The 21,588-nt window shown below is 34.9% G+C and overlaps 1 protein-coding gene across 1 annotated transcript; it reads left to right on the forward strand.

The window, feature by feature from the left end:
• Positions 1-313: 313 nt before the first annotated feature.
• Positions 314-18,390, forward strand: LOC103595570. Its single transcript, XM_008579000.1, has 4 exons — positions 314-474; positions 2,010-2,163; positions 5,969-6,024; positions 18,142-18,390. Exons 1-4 carry the CDS (start codon positions 348-350, stop codon positions 18,288-18,290), a joined length of 486 nt encoding a protein of 161 aa, XP_008577222.1. The 5' UTR covers positions 314-347; the 3' UTR covers positions 18,291-18,390.
• The last annotated feature ends 3,198 nt before the right edge of the window (positions 18,391-21,588 follow it).

The raw sequence follows: 21,588 nt of genomic DNA on the forward strand, positions 1-21,588 counted from the left end.
TTTTGAAAGAATTCTAAGCATTCTATTGTCTTATAGATGATAGCTTGCTGTTGGACTTTTCATTTTTTTTATATTGCCAAATATCTATAATTTGGAATTTGAAAGAATTCATTAAAATATTTTCTTTATTCTTAAAGGCCTCTTGTTTTAAAATCCCAAGAACATGTATTTACATGTTATAAGTAAACTTTTTATTTAAATGCATGTTAGTATTTAACCTGAATGATGGGAAAAAATTAGAAAAAATACTTACCTCTTAAATACCTTGTTTTTTTTTTTTTTTGCATTTCATGTCCTGTATCTGGAACAGCATATCACTTTCATCAGCACTGTTGAAAGAAGAAAAAATGTCAGTTCTACCTCCTGAAATCAAATTTGAGACTTCTAAAGTCACCAGAAGTTCCCTTGACAGTTGTTTTCTTTTTGAGAGTAGTTGGAGGAAAGCAGTTTTAGAAACACAAAAGATGAGGAAAGGTAACTTCATTTTTATTGATATTTTAGTTAAGAAGACATAAAAATGCCTTGAATTTACATGTATTTTTTAAAGCAGTCGAGACATTTTATAATTTCTGTGACATTTATATATGAATAATAAGTTTGTGGAAAAGAAAAATGGAAGCAAGTTAAAATTAACTTAATTAATATAATTTTCTGCTCATGATAGAAGCAAATTTTAAAGAACTACTTCTGTTAACATTCAGTACGGTACTATCTAATTCTAAAAAGGATCACATCCCTTTTTAGAATTAGTGTTTTCTTTTCTTTTAAATACATCAAATTGATTTTTATATTTTAAAACACCCAAATCTTTAACAATTCCTCTGTGTGTTAATTAATAATTTCAACCAAAATTTTATTTTTCAGTGAGTTATGTGGAGAGCATAATATATCCTATAGTTGCTCAATAAAGACTAGTTTGAGAACTTGCATGAGTGAATTAAGAGTTTCTCCCTTACTTTCAAGTTATAATTGTATTTCTTCTTTATTCTGAGGTCTGCGTTCAGCTTTATTAATGGAGATATATTTCTTGAAAATAGCAAAATTTAAACTACTCAACTATTTCATCCCTCCTGGTTTTGAGAGTGTTGCTCTACATTATTTTTCAGCTTTGTTAGCAGGTTCCCATTAAAAGTACTCAGAAGACACCAATTTATCCACTCTTCTACCCCCCAAATTTAATTGTTGAAAAGAGAATGTACATGTATTTTGATCAAGGGAAACTATTTTTTTTTAAAAAAGGAAAAATCAAAGATTGCAAAATAGCAAATGTTTTTGAACATTTAATATGGTAACACTAGTCCCATTAAATACTATTTTTGTCACTATGCTAGATTTGCTTAGTAGAGAAAGCTTTAAAAAAATTCTCTGTGTTTAAAAACCATCTAACCCTTTAACCTCTTGATCTACTTGTGCCATTTAATGCCTTTGTTTTGAATTTTTTTCTTTTAATAATTTGGCTATCACTTTTTGCAGTGATATATGGGGTCAGTAGATGACTTTAATCTTCTTTGTTGCTATTTATAGATTCAGTATGGAATTTTATGGAGAGAATTAAAATCAATTCCTGAAGTAGAATTATTTTATATCTCCTTGCTAGCTCAGTTGGTCATATATTTACACCTCTTGATTATTTATGTAAAAGCCGGAAAGTGGAAAGCGTCAAAGTAGCAGATAATACAAGACACTTGAAAGTGATTTTCATGCCAGTGTGAGTGTATCTAATATTCTGGGAAATCTAATTAAATAATATAATGAAGACAGAGGAAACTAACAACTGTGAAGGATCTGTGAAACTGTCCTTTTTCCTTATTGTAATTCTAATCAGCCCCTTAATGTAGTCCCTATGGTAGGAATTGAAAAGGTGTCTCCTGGGAAAGATGCTAGATTAATTACAATTGCTTAATTTTCTTTACCTCATGACTGATTTAGTATATTTTATTATGCATTTTAGTAAGTAGTAAAAGTTGTATACATTTAATCAAGATGATTATGATAATATTTTAAATTAGAATATTCCACAGCGTTTGGTCTAGAAGAGCTCAAGGAACGTGTCAAAATGCCATATTTACCAGGACTGCAAAGTTGCCAAAAAAGTATAAGTTCAACTCTACTAGAGGTGCACAAAACACTGCTGCGTGCTGACACTGAGACGCCTCCAGTCAGGTAGATCACTGCTGTTCAATTCTCTTTTGATGAATATTTATTTGTAGTAATACTGCTGAATGTAGGGGTTTTTCTGACTTGCGAATCTAATTCTTACCTGCTCATATTTTTAAATAAAGAATTTAATTTTTTAAATCTAAGTTAGCCATTTTATTCAGTTTGACAAGTGGGCACTTTTCTGTTTTCAAGTGACATCACCAGAAAGGATTTTAAAATTTTGATTACCCTATCCTACAACATGTCAATGAGAGCACTGGAATTTTTAGCAATTAAAAGTTAACTCTCAGGGCTGGCCAGTTAGTTCAGTTGATTAGAGTGCAGTTTATAACACCAACGTCAAGGGTTCAGATCCTCATACCAACCAGTGCCCCCCCCCAAAAAAAAATTAACTCTGCAATATTAACAGGTTTCCGTACCCGGGATATAGAACCTTGTGTTTCATTTCTAGTTTGACTTAAGTAGTGTGGGGGCCTAATTACGACCCTGCATTAACTATCCAAAATGAATTTTTTTTTTAATTTTAATTTTTGTCAATATACAATGTAGTTGGTTATTATGGCCCATCACCGAAACCTCCCTTCCTCCTCTCTCTCCCCCCTCCCACCCAAGAATGTCCTTTCCGTTTGCTTGTTGTAACAACTTCAAAAGATTGTAGTTGTTATATCTTCTTCTCCCCCTCCCCCCTGGATTTCTTTTTTGTGTGTGTATGTGAGTGAATTAATTAATTTATTTTTAGCTCCCACCAATAAGTGGGAACATGTGGTATTTCTTTTTCTCTGCCTGACTCGTTTCACTTAATATTATTCTCTCAAGGTCCATCCATGTTGTTGCAAATGGCAGTATTTCATTCATTTTTATAGCTGAGTAGTATTCCATTGTGTAGATATACCACATTTTCCATATCCACTCATCCGATGATGGACATTTGGGCTGATTCCAGCTCTTGGCTATTGTGAAGAGTGCTGCAATGAACATTGGGAAACAAGTATACCTTCGACTTGATGATTCTCTCAATGTCCATCCATGTTGTTGCAAATGGCAGTATTTCATTCGTTTTTATAGCTGAGTAGTATTCCATTGTGTAGATATGCCACATTTTCCGTATCCACTCATCCGATGATGGACATTTGGGCTGATTCCAGCTCTTGGCTATTGTGAAGAGTGCTGCAATGAACATTGGGAAACAAGTATACCTTCGACTTGATGATTTCCATTCCTTTGGGTATATTCCCAGCAGTGGGATAGCTGGGTCGTATGGTAGATCTATCTTCAGCTGTTTGAGGAACCTCCATACCACAAAATGAATTTTTTAACCAGAAAAGTCTCCCCGACTTTGAATACTGGCATTTAGAAACATTATAAATACCTTTCCCACTGTAAGTCAGACCGACTGACATGCCATTTAAAGAAAACCCCTTTCTCCAAAGGGATCTGTAAGTTGTGAGATAGTCTCATATTGTATTCAGTTTCTGGTTTATTTATTTATTCACCAGATATTTATTGAATGTCTAATACTTGTTCACCTTGCCAGCCTAAAAATAAAATAAAGCACTTATAGCATTCTGAGTTGCAACTTTCTTTAGAGGAGGATTTATGTTTTCATATTATCTTCCTGCTTTATTAAACGTTAAAATAAAAATAAAATAAAATAAAATAATCCAGTTATGCATAGCACAACTGTTTGGAGCTTTGGAATACATTTCTTGAGTTTTCCAACTAGTATTATTGTTCTTGTTAAGTACTCTTCATATAAATTCTGGTAATGAAGAACTAGAACATGTTAAAAATGAAGTTATGAATAATTTTTATTTAAGTTATGAAAAAAGTAGGAACTTTGCAGAAAATTTGGGAAAAAAGAAAAACAATTACTTGATAATCTCCTCAACCGAACATGTCCATTTTTATTGTTGGGTGTTCTCTTCTGTCCTTTATTTTCATGGATTTTATTTTAGTTGTGATTTTAGAATACTTACAATTTTTTATTCTGCCTTTTAAAAAACATAATATTACATATATACATTTTTTTCATGTCATTATGTAATCTTCAGTCTTACGAGCCACATATTTCACTGATGGATCCACAGTTTATTTAAGTATTTCCTATTGTTGGACTCTTAAGTTGCTTTGACTTCTTCAGTTATATGGATAACACCACGATCACCAATGTCATACATATAGGCTTTGTCATCATTTTTAGTATTATCTAAAAAAGCAAAATTACTCTTTCTGAAGTAAGATTATAATAAAATAAGGCAAAATCAGAGATGGTAGAAGAGAGTGAGTTGCTCGCAGAGTAGATGGTAACTTAAATCAAATAGGAGGGATGGCAGGAAAACATAAAGAAGGACCATTTCAAACAAGAATATAAAACATACTTTAAGGACAGTTGGTTTACATCATTACCAGGACACCTGTGTCCCCGACACTCGACTTACTCTTGTCATTTTCATGAGGGGTCCCAGTGCCCTGTGGGGAGGGGGTAAGAGTGTGTAGGGCGCCTGTGGCAGTGGACTTTGTGTCAGTATGGACCAGGCTTGTTACCCTTCCTTAATATATGTGATCATCTTCAAGAAGCTGGAAGCCTGGAAAGGACCCCCCGAATTAGCCCATTCTACCTCTTAATTTTGAGTCTTTATTTTGCTTCCTATTGTTTCTACCCTATTTCAGTTCTTTTTTATTTTTGTTTATTATTTGTGATTGGGCTGTTTGTGAAATTATTTCTAAATGTTTTACATGGACTTGAGTGTGAATTTACTTAAGTCAATGAAGGATAAGATGAATACATTTTATTCGTATTATGACAAGCGTTCTTATATAAAGAATTGTGATGGCTAAGTGACATAATGTAAATGAAGGGCTTGGCAAATATAAATATTAGTTCTTTCCTGACTTTGAAATGAGTGTCTTTATTTTAGCCTTTCCAGGGAGAACATGTCAAGTCGCCTACAAGTATTTTACCCTCCTCTGCATATTGCACAGCACCCTGAGAAAGAACAGTCTTGGCAAAGCAGGGAAGTACTCATTTTTGTCTTTTTTATGTACAACTCCTTATCCTCTTTTTTTCCCCTCCATATTTGGATATTTGATTTTAAAACTCGGATAAAAGTCAAATATTTTTCCTAATTTTTTAATGGTAATTAAAAATTTTTAGTGAATCTTAAAGCACACTCTGGTAATATAACTCACAATAATAATCCTAGAGGTGAAAAGTATTTAAAAGTTACTGTTGCCTTTTAAAGTTTAATATAGAAGTTACAATAAATTTGGAGTTCTTATTATTGATTATCTCACACACAGCAGATTCAGTCATAATGTGTTTAATGATAATATTATTATCATGAAAATGATAACCTACTTATTATCTAGGTCTATTCCAGTAGGAACAAAAGTCAATTATGACAAGATTCAGATTGTGGTGATTAATAGGTAAAAAGTGTATAAATAGATGATAGTTGGTATCTGAGACATCCAGAAACTCTGTTAATCTTGATTCCTTTCCTCCTGACATTGCCTGAGTCATGACTAGTAAGAGTTATGATAAAGATCCGTGGGAAGAGTTAGACACAGCATTCTTCCACTGGTAAAATTTTCTAGGAAAAAACAGAATATTGAGTTGGTTCCTATCTTCTTCTGATTGGGTTAGTTATGATGGACAGAATTTTCTTTTTTTAACATTTATTTGATTTCAATGTGGTGTCATTCAAAAAATAAGGTTCACTAAAAGTAGGCTACTTTCCCCTTATTGTATCATTTAATGTTTTCTGTATTTATGTACGGTGATTTAATGATAATATGTAATCTTTAGGATAAAGAAGACTAAGGAGACATGCACCATGGTACCACTTCAGGAGAAACCAAAAAGTAAGCTGGCTCATCCTTTTTTGCCACCACATGTCTTGTCAGGATCTTGCATACTTACTTTTTTTTTTTTAAACTTCCTTTCTTTCCATTGATTAATTGTCTTTGTTTTATTACTGCTTTTTTTTTTTATTTAAAAAGATGACCGGTAAGGGGATCTTAACCCTTGACTTGGTGTTGTCAGCACCACGATCACCCAGTGAGCAAACCGGCCATCCCTATATGGGATCCGAACCCGTGGCCTTGGTGTTATCAGCACCACACTCTCCCGAGTGAGCCACAGGCTGGCCCATTACTGCTTTTTAAAGCTTTATTTATTTTATAAATTTAGTGGATGTTCATTACATACAATAGTTTGTGTTATATATGTAACACACACACATATATATACCTTATATACTTAGTGGCTCATTATATATATAATATATATATAATTGTGTGTGTGTGTGTGTGTGTGTGTGTGTGTGTGTGTATTATACACCTTTATAATCTCAGGACCCTGGGATAAGCCTTCATCACCTCTCACTTGGGCCATTTTGGTAGACTGCAAACTGGTCATCTTGTTTTGCGTCTCTGACCTTTGAAATACTCAACACTGCAACAAAAGTATGATACCACCAAAGGAATATAATAACTCTCAAGTTCTAGATCCTATAGAACAGGAAGTCCTTGAAAGGACTGACAAGGAATTTCAAGCAAAAATTCTAAGGAAACTAAATGAGATACAAGAAGACTCAGTTAGACAACACAACAAAATGAGAAAAAGTATACAGGACCTGAAAGAGGAAATGTACAAAGAAATCAATGTCCTGAAAAAGAATGTAGCAGAACTTGCAGAGCTGAAGGATTCATTTATAAAAAACACGACAGAGAGCTTAATCAACAAACTAAAACAAGAGAATTTCTGACCTTGAAGACTGCCTGTTTGAAATAACACAGGTGGACAAAAGAAAAGAAAAAAGAATTTCAAAAATTGAAGAAAATCTAAGAAAGATAGCAGACAACCTTAAGTGCTCAAATACCTGAATCATCGGTGTTCCAGAAGGGAAGGAAAAGGGAAATGGCATTGAAAACATATTCAATGAAATAATAGCAGAAAACTTCCCAGGTGTAGGGAGAGATACAGACCTTCAGATTCAGGAGGCTCAAAGATCCCCAAACATATTCAACCCAAAAGGTCCTCTCCAAGACATGTTATAGTCAAACTGGCAAAACTCAAAGACAAAAAGAGAATCTTAAAAGCTGCAAGAGAGAAGTATCAAGTCACCTATCAGACTAAAATCAGACTTTTCATCAGAAACCCTAAAAGCCAGAAGAGAATGGGATGATATATTCAAAATACTAAAAGACAAAAATTGCCAGCTGAAAATACTTTACCCAGCAAAGCTATCCTTCCTAAATGAAGGACAAATAGTATATTTCTCAGACGAACAAAAACTGTGGGAGTTCTGTACCACATGACCAGCCTTACAAGAAATTCTCAAGGGAGTACTGGGTCTGGTACCTGAAAAACAAGCACAGCAACCATGAATACCAAAGAAAGAATAAATCCTACCAGTAAAATAAAAATGCTAACAATAAAGAGAAATACAGTTTATCTACCATCCCAAGAAACCAACAAACACAGAAAACAAATAGTAAATCAGAACGAAAGGAACAAAAGATGTTTAAAACATCCAAATAAAAATCAATAAAATGCCAGGAGTAAATCAACACCTTTCAATAATAACTCTTAATGTAAATGGATTAAATTCCTCACTCAAAAGACACAGACTGAATAATTGGATTAAAAAGATAGACCCAACAATATGCTGCCTTCAAGAGACTCACCTCACCTGTAAAGATGCACATAGACTAAGAGTGAAAGGATGGAAAAAGATATACCATGCAAATAGAAATGAAAAACAAGCTGAAGTAGCTATTCTTATATCAGACAAAATAAACTTTAAATCAAAAACTATAAAAAGAGATAAAGAAAGCCACTATATAATGATAAAAGGACCAAGACATATAAGAAGACATAACAACAAGAAGACATAGTCATAAGTATATATGCACCCAACATTGGAGCCACCAGATTTATAAAGCAAACACTATTAGACCTAAAGAAAGATATAGACAGTAATATCATAATAGTAGGGGACTTGAAAACTCCACTGTCAACATTGGACAGATCATCTAGGCAAAAAATCAACAGAGAAACACAAGATCTAAACAACACTTTAGACCAGCTGGACTTGGCAGATATCTACAGAACATACCACCCAACAACCTCAGAATATTCATTCTTCTCATCAGCACATGGAACATTCTCCAGGATAGACCACATGTTAGGTCGCAAATCAAGTCTCAACAAATTAAAAAAATTGGAATTATTCCATGTATTTTTTTGGACCATCATGGATTAAAAATAGAAATCAATAACAAACAAAACTCTGAAAACTATACAAATTCATGGAAATTAAAGAATATTCTACTCAATAACATATGGGTCCAAGAGGAATTTAAACAAGAAATCAAAAAATTTACTGAAACTAATGATAATAATGACATCATACCAAAACCTGTGGGATACTGTGAAAGCAGTACTAAGGGGGAAATTTATTGCATTAAATGCTTACTTCAGAAGAATGGAAAGATGGCAAGTGTAGGGGATTGAATTATGTCCCCCCCAAACTCCCTGAAGCTTGAATTGTGTCCCACAAGTTTTATTTCTCCCACTGTGACTTTTAAGAGGGTGGGAAATCCTATTCTGGTAATTGAAAGGTGGAGGCTTAAAGAGGTGATTGGATTGTAGGACAATGCTGTAGTGAATGGATTAAAAATGGTGGTCAAGGGCATGGTTCTGAGGGCTTTAAAAGAAGAGGAGAGTCTGTCTTGTTCTTTCTCTCTGCTCTCTCTGCTTCCACCATCTTGCAATGTGAGACCCCTGGCTCACTGTTGCCACCACCTGATGGACTTTGGACTTCCCAGCCTAAGAAATGGTAAGCAATAAATTTCATTTTTCTTTATAAATCTCCTAGTTTCAAGTATTTTGTTATAGGCAGCAGAAATGGACTAATACAGCAAGTAACCTAACACTTCACCTTAAAGAACTAGAAAAACAAGAACAATCCAAACACGAAGTTAGTAGACAGAAATAATTAAGATCAGAGTAGAACTAAATGAAATAGAAACCCCCCAAATGATACAAAAGATCAATGAAACAAAAAGTTGGTTTTTTGAAAAGATAAATAAAAGTGATAAATCATTAGCAAGACTAACTAAAAAAAGAAGAGAGAAGAAACAAATAACAAAAATTAGAAATGAAAAAGGTGATATTACAACTGATACCTCAGGAATACAAGGAATCATTAGAGGCTACTATAAAAAAACTATATGCCAAGAAATTTGAAAATCTGGAGGAAATAGATAAATTTCTGGACACACATAACCTGCCAAGACTGAGCCAAAAAAACATAATATCTGAACAGACCAATAACAATCAAGGAGATTGAAGCTGTTATCATCAGTCTCCCAACAAAGAAAAGTGCAGGACCGATGGCTTCACTGCAGAATTCTACAAAACCTTTAAAGAAGAATTAATACCAATTCTCTACAAACTAGTCCAAAAAATTGAAACAGAGGCCATTCTCCCAAACTCATTCTATGAGGCAAACATCAACCCCAAAACAAAACCAGACAAAGATACAACAAAAAAAGAAAACTACAGGCCAATATCTTTGATGAATATAGATGAAAAAATTCTCAATAAAATACTAGTGAATAGAATACATCAACACATACATAAAATTATACACCATGATCAAGTAGGATTCATCCCAGGGATGCAAGTTTGGTTCAACATAAGCAAATCAATAAATGTGATACACCACATCAATAAAAGCAAAGACAAAGACCATATGATAATCTCTATAGATGCTAAAAAAGCATATGACAAAAATTCAACAATCGTTCATGATAAAGACTATCAATTGGATATAGAAAGAAAGTATCTCAACACACTTAAAGCCATATGTGAGAAACCCACTATCAATATCATCCTGAATGGGGAACAGTTGAAAGCTTTTCCCTTAAGAACAGGAACTAGACAAGGATGTCCACTCTCACCACTCCTATTCAACAAAGTGTTGGAAGTACTAGCCAGAGCAATCAAGGAAGAGAAGGAAATAAAGGGTATCCAGTTTGGAAAAGACGAAGTCAGACTGTCCCTGTTTGAAGATGATATGATCCTATATATAGAACATCCTAAAGGCTCTATAAAAAACCTCTTAGAGTTACTAAATGATTTCAGCAAAGTTGCAGGATACAAAATTAACATGCAAAAATCAGTAGCATTTCTATACTCCAGCAATGAACAAGAAGCAAAAGAAATCAAGAAAGCTAGCCAATTTACAAGTCACCAAAAAAATAAAAACTTAGGAATAAAGTTAACCAAGGATGTGAAAAATCTCTATGATAAGAACTGCAGACCACTGTTGAGAGAAATTAAAAGGACACAAGAAGATGGAAAGATATCCCATGCTTTTGGATTAGAAGAATTAACATTGTGAAAATGTCCATACTACCCAAAGTAATCTACAGATTCAATGAAATCCCCATCAAAATTCCAATGACATTCTTCTCAGAAATGGAAAAAGCAATCCTAACATTTATATGGAATAACAAAAGATCATGAATAGCCAAAGAAAACATGAGGAAAAAAAAAAAGCTGGAGACATAAGACTACCTGACTTTAAACTATATTACAAAGCTATAGTAACCAAAACAGCATGGTACTGGCATAAAAACAGACACACAGACCAATGGAACAGAATGGAGAATCCAGATATCAACCCATATACCAATAGCCATTTGATCATCAACAAAGGCACCAAGACCACACACTGGGGAAGAGACTGCCTCTTCAGTAAATGGTGCTGGGAAAATAGGACATTCATATGTAGGAGAATGAAACTAGACCTGTACCTCTGACCATATACCAAAGTCAACTCAAAAGGGATTAAAGAATTAAGTATATGTTCTTAAACAATGAAACTCCCTAAAGAAAACGTAGGGGAAACACTCCAGTAAGTAGGATTGGGTACAGATTCATGAATACTACCCCAAAAGCACAGGCAACCAGAGGAAAAATAAACAAATGGGATTATATCAAGCTAAAAAGCTTTTGCACAGCAAAAGAAACAATTAACAGAGTGAAAAGACAACCAACAGAGTGGGAGAACATATTTGTAAAGTATACGTCTGACAAAAGATTAATATCCAGAATATACAAGGAACTCAAACAACTTAACAGCAAAAAAACAAGTAACCCAATTAAAAAATGGGCAAAGGAGCTGAATAGGCATTTCTCAAAGGAAGATATACAAATGGCCTACAGACACATGAAAAAATCCTCAACATCTTTCAGCATCTGGGAAATGCAAACCAAAACCATTTTGAGATACCATCTCACTCCAGTCAGGCTGGCTAATATCCAAAATACTGAGAATGAGAAATGCTGGTGAGGTTGTGCAGAAAAAGGAAACCTCCTACACTGTCGGTAGGACTATAAAACGTTGTAGCCTTTATGGAAAATGGTATGGAGGTTCCTCAAACAATTACAGATAGATCTATGATATGACCCAGCTAGTCCACTGCTGGGTATATACCCAGAGGAATGGAAATCATCATGTTGTAGGGATACCTGTACTCCCACATTTATTGCAGCTCTGTTTACAATAGCCAAGAGTTGGAACCAGCTTAAATGCCCATCATCAGATGAGTGGGTAAGGAAACTGTCGTATATATCTACACAGTAGAATACCACTCTGCTATAAAAAAAAAAAAGAAATACTAGCATTAGCGGCAACACGGATAGACTTGAAGAAAATTATATTAAGTGAAATAAGCCAGGCACAGAAAGAGAAATACGACATGTTCTCACTTATTTGTGGGAGCTAATAAAAACAAATAAATAAATATACAAACAAATAAATGAGGGGGGTGGAGAGAAGACACAGCAATCACAATTCCTTGAACTTGTTAAGACAAGTGAACAGATATGATGTTGAAAGGGGGGAGAGGGAAGGAAAGGAGGAATTGATAAAGGGACACAAAAATCAACTACATTGTACAGTGATAAATTAAAAAAAATTGTGAACAACAACAAAAAACAATTTAATCTTTCCAAAAAAATAAATAAACAAACCAATGACTCCTCATTACTTGCAAAATATAGTATGAACTCTTTAGCCTGGATCCTTTACATCTTCCCTTTATTTTCCTTTCTATCCTTCTCTTCTAATTAGTTTTTTCATGATTCCATGTACCTGAAACATCCAACTCCATAAATTTATCTGTATAGCAACAGTTTGGGTCCCAAAAAACTACTCTTAGTCAATTTATTCCTAAATCCATGGTGACTAAGAGGGTTTACAGCACCAAGGTGTATTTCCACCATATTTGGAATATGAGTTTTCCTTTGAAGCTTTAGAATCAGGCATTCTCACCTCCATATGTCTGATGTTTGATCAAAATTTTGTTTTTCAAAAATAGACACTGAAAGATCTGTTGGGGCAGGTAATTGCATTTTTTAATGGTGTCTGTAAAACTGCAGAGCATTTCCTAGCAGTTCTTGTACTTGCACCTGCTGCTGCATCCCTTACTTTTATGTGTTACAGAGTCATGGGGACATTAGACCAAAAGAAGAATATATGGCATGTGACATAATGCATACATCTAGTGTTTAAGTTCTACAATAAACTCTTAGTCATTTCCTGAAGTAATTTTACCCGAAGTTAATGGTAAGGATTCTTGAGCTTTGTAGTAAAAAGTTTTCCATTTTGTCAATTACATTTTCTTATCTTTTGTTGATTATTGTTCAAGCCAGGGTTTTTCAGCAGTAACAATATTAACACTTTGGACCAGATAATTCTTTGTTGTGGAGTCTGTCCTGTGCATTGCAGGATGTTTAACAGCATCCATGATCTCTACGCACTAGATGTCACTAGCACGCACCAAGTCCTGAAAATCAAAAATGTCTCTAGATATTGCCAAATGTCTCCAGGGGAGCAAAATCACCCCCAGTTGAGAACCACTGCGCATAATAACTTTTTTCCTAAGCGTAATAACTTTAACATTATATGTTATTTGTTATTTGTCCTTCGGACTATCAAATGATTCACCCTTTACTATGTGCAACAAATATTTCCTTACTAGTTTAAGATTTTTTTTTTTTTCCTTTTTGCGCCTGTACCGGGGACCGGCAATGGGATCGCAACCCTCGGTGTTGCGCCCGCACCACGCTCAGCCAGTGAGCGGGAACTGGTCTCCACATGGGATCCGAACCCTCAGCGGGAGCGCCGCCGCGCTCCCAAGCGGTGCACTTCTCCAGTGCGCCACCGGGCCGGCCCAAGTTTAAGATTTTTTAATACAATCTAAAACATTCATCTAATACATTCTTTCTTCTAATACATTCATCACTTCCATGATTTTGCATGTATGGACTAATGGAGTTAATAGCACACCTCCCAACAAACAACAAAACCTAAAATTACTAAGTAAGGCCTCTGTTGACATTGTTGGTAGCAACCATAATTGACTTGTTAGAATCTTTGCAAGTTCAGTCTATGGAAGTTCATAAGGTTAAATGTTCATGAACTTTTCCTTGTATATTTCCTTTCTCTGAATTTCCATATATTATAAACAGCTTCTGTAATCAATAGGCAGCATAAACTAAAAACATAAATGTCAATTAGAACAAAATACATTTGTTTGCATCTTGGTCCAAATGAATATTTGCCTGCCTATTTTCTAATAGGCCAACTTTATGGCTTTCAGGGTGGGTACTGTGTCTTATTAACCTTTGTATCTCTGTAGTGCTTACACCAGTTTCTGCAACAAATTGAGTCTTCAGTAAATATATGTTGAAATATTTTTCCCTTCAGAGTCATACAAGAAAGCAGTTCATTTAGTTATTCACCAAATATGAATTGAATATCTACTATGTGCCAGGCATTGTCTTAGGTGCTTGGGCTTTGGGTATATCACTGAACGAAACAAAGATCCTTGCCCTAGAAGAGCTTACATTCTAGTGAGAGAACGTAGCCAGCACACACTAAATATAACAAATAAGTCCATTGTGTAGTATATTAGAAGGTAAGTGCAATAGCAACAACAGCAACAAAAAATAGAGCCAGGTAAGGGAAATCGGGAGATCTGGGTAGAGAAGGGTGATTTGCAGTTTTAAATAGGGCAACCGGAGTAGATTTAACTGAAAGGGTAATATTTGAGCAAAGACTTGAAAGAGTTGAGGGATTTAAGTTATTCTCTCGGTGCCCAAGGCAGGATGGTGCCTGGTGTGTTGGAAGAACATCAGGAGTCCAGTGTGGCTAAACAGTAGAAGATGAGGAAAGAGAAATAATGGACTGTTTGATCACATAGGGCCTTAGACAGTACTTTGTATTTAACTCTGATGAAATGAAGGGCTATGGCATGATTTTAACAAAAGGGTGATTTTAATGTGTTTTAAAAAGATCACTGTGGTAGCTGTCATCTATTTCAATAGTTATACCTTTTAAAGAATGATCCTGAGAACTTCCACCTCTAGGTATAACAGAATAACTTATTTCAGGCCAACTTTACCAGCAGACAGGACTTGAGAGGCTAGGATTCTGGAGGAATGACCAAAGAGAAGTGAGCTCAAAATCCGTTCTGTGAGAAATTTCTTCTCCAAGTGTTTGTCTATTCCCAAGTGGTTGTGTACTAGTCAATATATAAGGAAATCAAGCAGAAAACAGCTTCTAGAAGGCTATCGAACTGAGTAGAGATTTCAGTAACTCAGCATTTGCTGTGGAGACAGAGGTAGGAGTTTAAGGCCTGCCAAGACAGAGTCCCTTTGATAAACAACCCAGGCTTTCAGCTGAAACTTCTGAAGGGCTACACACTATAAATAAAGGCATGCCAAGAATAGACTGGCTTTTTTAAAAAAACTAAAACCCAGTCTTGACTGGATTACAGTGACCTGCCTTCCAGAAGAAAATCAAATTCTCTCTGGAGGACTATAAGATGAACCAGACTCTCACGGGTTTTTATACACAGTGTCTAGCATATAATCAAAACCTACCAGACACAGAAGAGTGACAAAAACCAAGAGAAGAAACAGACAACAGAAGGAGACCTAAAAATGATCCAAGTGTTTTAGTCTGTTTGGGCTGCTATAACAGCATACTATAAACTTGGTAGCTTATAAACAATAGAAATTTATTTCTGTTAAGTAACTTAGTAACAAGGCTATGCTTAGCTCTAAAACAAGCTGAGAAATGTAATCTATACCTGGATGACCATGTGCCCAGTTAAAATTCTGTTATGGAAGGAGGAAACAGTTTTGGGAGGTTGATTAGTAATCTACCACAATTCTTTTTAAATTACAATTTCTAACTTTCTACTACAGGTATTTGGAAATGTAGTTAGTTTTTGCAATTTGATCTTATAGCTATTCACCTTGCTAAAGTCTATTTCTTGTAATCAATATATAGATTATTTTGGATTGTCTATGTAGATTATCATAATCATCTGTAAATAATGTCAATTTTATTCCTTCCTTTATAAATCCTATACCTTTATTTATTTTTTTATCTTACTAAGCTGGCTAGAACCACAAATACAATGCTGAATATAAATGAGTAGTAGGCATATTTGACTTGTTTCTGGTTTTAAAGGGTATGCCTTTAATGTTTTCTCATTAAGAATGATGTTCACTATAGGTTTTGAGTAGCTATCCTTTATGAAGTTAACGAAGTCCCCTTTAACTTTAATTTGCTAAGAATTTTTAAAAATATAAGCTGAAGTTGAATTTTATCATATAATTTTCCTTAATTGGTTAAAGTAATCATATAATTTTTTTGTTTAAATTTTTAATGTGAAGAATAACATTTGTATATTTTGGAATGTTAAGGTACTCTTGCACTCCTGAGATACACCCAATCTAGGAATGATTTATTGCCTTTTTTATGTACTGTCATATTTAATTTGCTAATATGTCATTTGGGATTTTTGATTTATGTTAGTGAGTGAGATTGCCACTAATTTTTCTTTCTGTTTTGTCCTTGTCTCGATTCAGTGTCAAGATTATAGTGGCCTCATGGAGTGAATTGGAGAGTAGTCCCTTTCTTTCTATTCTCTGAAAGATATGACCTAAAATTGGGATGATCTCTCCCTTGAAAGTCTAGCAGAATTCATTTGTAAAGTCAGTTGGGTTACTTGTTTTCTTTGGAAGAATCTTTTAATATTGATTCAGTCATTTTAATTTTAGGACTCTTAAAGCATTCTAATTCTTCAGTCAGTTTTGGTAAGTTATGTTTTCTAGAAATTTTTGTAGAAGTTTTAAAATTTATTGGCATAAAGTTTAGTATTTTTTCTATCTGTAATCCTGTTCGCCTTTTCTTAATATTATATGCCTTCTTTCTTTTTTTCTTGATTAATCTCACCAGAGGCTTTTCTTTTTTATTAGTCTTTCCAGTGAAGAAATTTTGTCTTTTTTTAAAAAAACCCTTCTTTATTGTAACTTTGTTTTCTACTTCATTGATTTCTTTCCTGTACTATCTTTTTTCCCTGTGTTATTTGGATTTACTCTTTTCCTAATGTATATCTTATAGCTTATACATTTTCAAACTTCTTTTCTTACATAGGAATTTTAGGTTATAAATCTATGTACAACTTTTGCTGTATTAACAAGTTTTGTGATATTTTCTTTATCATTTAGTTACAAGTACTTTTAATGCTCGTTATGATTTCTTTTTGACTAATGAAAAATTTATAATGTGTGTATAAATTTCTAAATATTTGAGAATTTTTAATTTATCTTATTGTTAACAACTTCTAACTTAATTGCCTTTGTCTGTATGATACGAATTCTTGGAAGTTTTTTCAGGTTTGCTTAATGTCTAGAATCTAGTTATTTTGTTGCCAGAGGGCCTTTTAAAGTATCAGGTCCATTGCCCCACTAAGAACAGGAGTCCTGGTCATATTCTCAACTCTCTCTCTGAACTTGTCGCTCATGTTACACCCATAAACAAAACAAAACAAAACAACCACCACATTGGAGAATAGTCATTTTTTTATCACTTAAAATTATTTGAAGTGAAGTTAAATAGTAGTATTTTAAAGCAATACTTGAGTTACTGGATTATCTTCTAAGCCTTGTATGTTTCTAAATAAAAGTATTTATATGGGGCCGGCCCGTGGCTCACTCAGGAGAGTGCGGTGCTGATAACACCAAGGCCCCGGGTTCGGATCCCACATAGGGATGGCCGGTTCGCTCACTGGCTGAGCGTGGTGCTGACAACACCAAGTCAAGGGTTAAGATCCCCTTACCGGTCATCTTTATAAAAATAAATAAATAAATAAAAGTATTTATACATATTTACATATTTAGGGGCAATATGTAGTGATTACATGGAAACTTTGAGTTTGATAAACAGTTTTGAATCCTGCTTCTGATGGATATTAGGCATGCGGCTTTGGGCAAGTTACTTAGCCTCCTTAAATCGTCTTTTTAAAATCTGTAATCCAAGATAACATGTAGATGAAATAGATGTAAAGCACTTGACAAAGATCATTTAATAAATATTATCTATCATTATTATTATTACCACCCAATAATAGAAGTTTGATTAATGCTGTTTCAGTTAAGGGAATAATTTATTTTACTTTACAATTTTACTATGTTACTTCACTTAGCACTTATGATAAGTGATTTTATTTAGAAAAAATAACTTAATAAGCATGTAAAGTATGAAATGAGTTAATTTTTTGTGGAGATTGTGCCTGGAATAAATTCCACAGCCATCACATGTTTTCAGTAGCATATTACAGACTCAGATTTAATTTTACATAATTTAATACAAGCATTAAATTTGTTTTTTTTTTCCTTACTTAATATTTTGTGACATGACTTGCCATCACAGTCATTTTAGAAAGTAAGCACTGGCATTTCTAATTCAAAGTATGTGTCATATGAAGAACTATTAGTTTTTAAAAGTCACTTGTGGAACAAATATTTCACTTACACTGTGTTTTATAGAATGTTATTTATGTGTGCTTAATTTAATTTTAATAGCTGATTCCCCACATCCCCAGGTTCTAGCTTCAGCGATCCTCTCACTGGAGCACCGTCTCAGTACTTACAGAGACTCTCCAAGATGGCCATATTAGAATATAATACCATTCGTCAGGAAACAGCCAGAAAATCAAAAAAGGACAAGGAACGAGACCTACGAGACTGCTGATAAATACCATACAGTGTGATGCTTTCCTCACCGATTTTTAAGGTTTATATTTCCTTTTTCTTTTTTTTCCCAATATGTAACATGATGCACAATGATTTACAAAAAATGGAAATGTAAATAGGAAATAAATATTTTATATGTGGAATACTTTGTATTTTATTAACATCACAAAGAGACATTTAAATTATAGTTTATTGGAATACAAGCATAAGAGAAATTATATTCCGTTAATTTTATGGACATTGATTATATCTTTTGATTCAATCTGATGAATGTTTTTGAGTGCCTGTCTATGCAATAAACTTTGCTAGCAGCTGCAGATTCAAGGAGTCCTTATTGGGAATGAGATTTATTGTTGGGGTTAGAAGGGGGTCAATAAGAACCCCTCTGTTTCCCTGCTTCGATTTGGAAACAGTTGTGAGATAAGTATTCAAGAAGATGAAGATGAAAATACTAGCTTGATTTGCTGATAAAACCTGGAATGGACATCCTGCCTTAGATGTGTGTCAACAATAGGCCTCCTGATGCTGACCTTCAGAACCAGGCAAACAACACAGGCCGGATGGCCTCAGGCTCACATGCTGCATTAGGGCCTTTACCGCTGAGAAGAGCAGGGTCTCTTCACTGTCTAGACAGGCAGATCCCCAAGGAGAAAGGAGGTGGGGAGAGACTTGCTCCATCTCCATGGGCAGGAGGAGAAAGGTCTAGGTCAAGAGGAAAACCCCCACTTGAGAAAGCCTGAGAGCGGAGAGAAGTATGAGAAATAGGGAGCAAACAAGAATACCAATGACTGTGATCCCGAGGAGGGTGGGCTACAACCTGCAAAGGAACCACAGGGTGGAAGAGAGTTTCAGAAATGGGGTAGTAACACCCAGCAGGGATCGTCAGAGAAAGCATCATGGAAGATGTGGTGTTTGAAATGGGCCTTAAAGACAGGAAAAATGGAGAGAGAGGGCATTTCTAGAAAGATGGGAAAAACACAAGTAAAGATATACTATGCATTTGGGAAATGATGCACTTGGCTGGAGCAAGCACCATAAATCACATGTCTGCAAGCACCAAGCCCGTACCAGATTGAGTGACACCCATCAGGTCAAGGCTGTGGTGAACTAGGGCATGTTTCTCCATATAAAAGGGCACTGGCTGCCTAGCTTCAGCCCTTTGTGCCATGTAAGTCCAAAGTTGCCAGATATTTCATCTTTTCATGAGAAGCCAGAATCTAGATTTTTATATGAAACCTTCCAGTGTATAAATGTTAGCAACTAATTTGAAATAAGCAGATAATTCAGCATTTTTAAAGTCATTGTGTGGGTTTAGCTCTGGCTTTGTGGAGCCACTCATTTGCAACCTCGGGCACTGAAGAATAGAGAGTGATATGTAGGCCTCAAAACATAATGACATGCTGTATGGTAGAGAACCTCGGATGCCAAGTATGAGTTTATATTTATCCTATTTCACAAAGGGAGATTTTGGGAGTGAAAGTAAATGATTGCTTCTGTGATTTAGGAAGATTCACCTATGTATAGTTAGTAGGCTAGATTGTAATGGGAGCAGACTGGAAGTTGGGAAACCAGTTAGGAGGGTATTATAGAAATAGAGGTAAGGACCTGTCAGTAGAAAGGGAGAAGCAGGAATAGGAAGGAAGGAGCAGATATTAGGGTATCAAGACAGAAAGCTTAAGATAACTGTTTAGATACAGGGTTTCAGGAAAGGAAAAATCAAAACTAGCTCAGATTTCCAATCTTAGAAATAAGATTCTCAAAAGGAAATGCTAGTTTCAGAGGAACAAGAGGAGGAATGCAAGTTGGTACATTCAGTTTAAGGTGCCATTAGGATGGTTATTACATAGATATGCCAAACAGGTATTAGATTTTTTTTTCCTTTTTTCTGTGGCTGTCTGGTACGGGGAGGTACAGGGATCTGAACTCTTCACCTTGGTGTTATCAACACCTTGCTCTGACCAACTGAGCTAACTGGCCAGCACCTAAACACGTATTTGAAAAGCAGGTCTGTATTTCTGGAAAAAGATACTGACCAGATTATAGACCTTTGAGAGACATTTGCATAGGGATGGTTGAATTTTCCTTGATTAAAAAAAAAAAAAAGTAGAGAAGAGAGCCTGAATCCCTAAGGAATGGGAGGAAATGGGAAGAAAGAAAAGAAGAGGAAGAAAGGAAGAGAGAGAAAAAGGAGAAGAAATTATCAGAAATACAAGAGAATGAGCATATTCCATGTCCTTGCATGCTTTACATTAATTTGTATAAATATATTAATTTGACGGTACATAAAAAATTCATGTAAAGATTCATATTTTCTTTTAATTCCATTTTTCCACAAACTTTTTGAGGTATCCTTGTATATTTGTGTTTGTATGCATTAACATGGTGCATTAGTTCCTAGGGGGATAATTAAATAAACTTAAGTGGATCTGTTTGTGGTTACACGTGAACTTTGAGAATAATTTAGATACTAACTGTACATTTTCTATCTCCTGATTGCTTCCTCCAAGTGTGGCTGATTTAAGAAATGGTAATAAAGAGAAAAAGTACTGTCCAATAAAAATGTGGTGAACTGTTTTTCGGATGAGCACTTATAAACACCTTTAATTGTCAGATGGATTTCATTTATAGAGCTCCTACTATGTACTCTATTTTTTGTTTGTTTTTTGGTGTCTGGCTGGTACGGGGATCTGCACCCTCCACCTCGCTGTTACAACACCACACCCTAACCAACTGAGTAACCGGACAGCCTCCTACAGTGTACTGTAAACATTTAATATTATTTAGAAGCCTTACAAAACCCCTAAAGAGTAGATAGATGATATTATTTCTGTTTTATAAATGAAGTAAATTAAGTGGCTTTGTTTTACACTTGGTCATTATCTAGAAAATGGGAGAACTAGGATTCTAATCTATTAGGATTTTTTAAAAAAATTTTTATTGAATCAAAATTGATTATACAGGGGCTGGCCCGGTGGCGCACTGCTACAGTGTGCCGCTTGGGAGTGCGGCGATGCTCCCGCCAAGGGTTTGGATCCCACATACAGACGGGCTGCTCACTGGCTGAGCGAGATGCGGGCGCAACACCGAGGGTTGCGATCCCGTTGCCGGTCTCGGTCCGGTACGGGCGCGACACTGAGGGTTGCGATCCGTTGCCGGAAACGAAAAAAGACAAAAAGGAAAAAAAAATTGATTATACATATTTTTGGGGTTCAACATTGAGATATGTTGATCAAATCGATATTACTAGCATATATATTGTTACAAATTGTAATTATTCTTTATGCCCCTTGTCCAGT

This window comes from Galeopterus variegatus, unplaced genomic scaffold (assembly GCF_000696425.1).
Source record: "Galeopterus variegatus unplaced genomic scaffold, G_variegatus-3.0.2 Scaffold78, whole genome shotgun sequence".
NCBI classification, from domain to species: domain Eukaryota; kingdom Metazoa; phylum Chordata; class Mammalia; order Dermoptera; family Cynocephalidae; genus Galeopterus; species Galeopterus variegatus.

Excerpts from the sequence above, each read along its gene's own strand:
- LOC103595570 (XM_008579000.1), top strand. The coding sequence starts at position 348 with ATGTCAGTTCTACCTCCTGAAATCAAATTTGAGACTTCTAAAGTCACC. Across the intron at positions 475-2,009 it reads AACACAAAAGATGAGGAAAG|AATATTCCACAGCGTTTGGT; the intron begins GTAACTTCATTT and ends ATTTTAAATTAG. Across the intron at positions 2,164-5,968 it reads ACTGAGACGCCTCCAGTCAG|GATAAAGAAGACTAAGGAGA; the intron begins GTAGATCACTGC and ends TGTAATCTTTAG.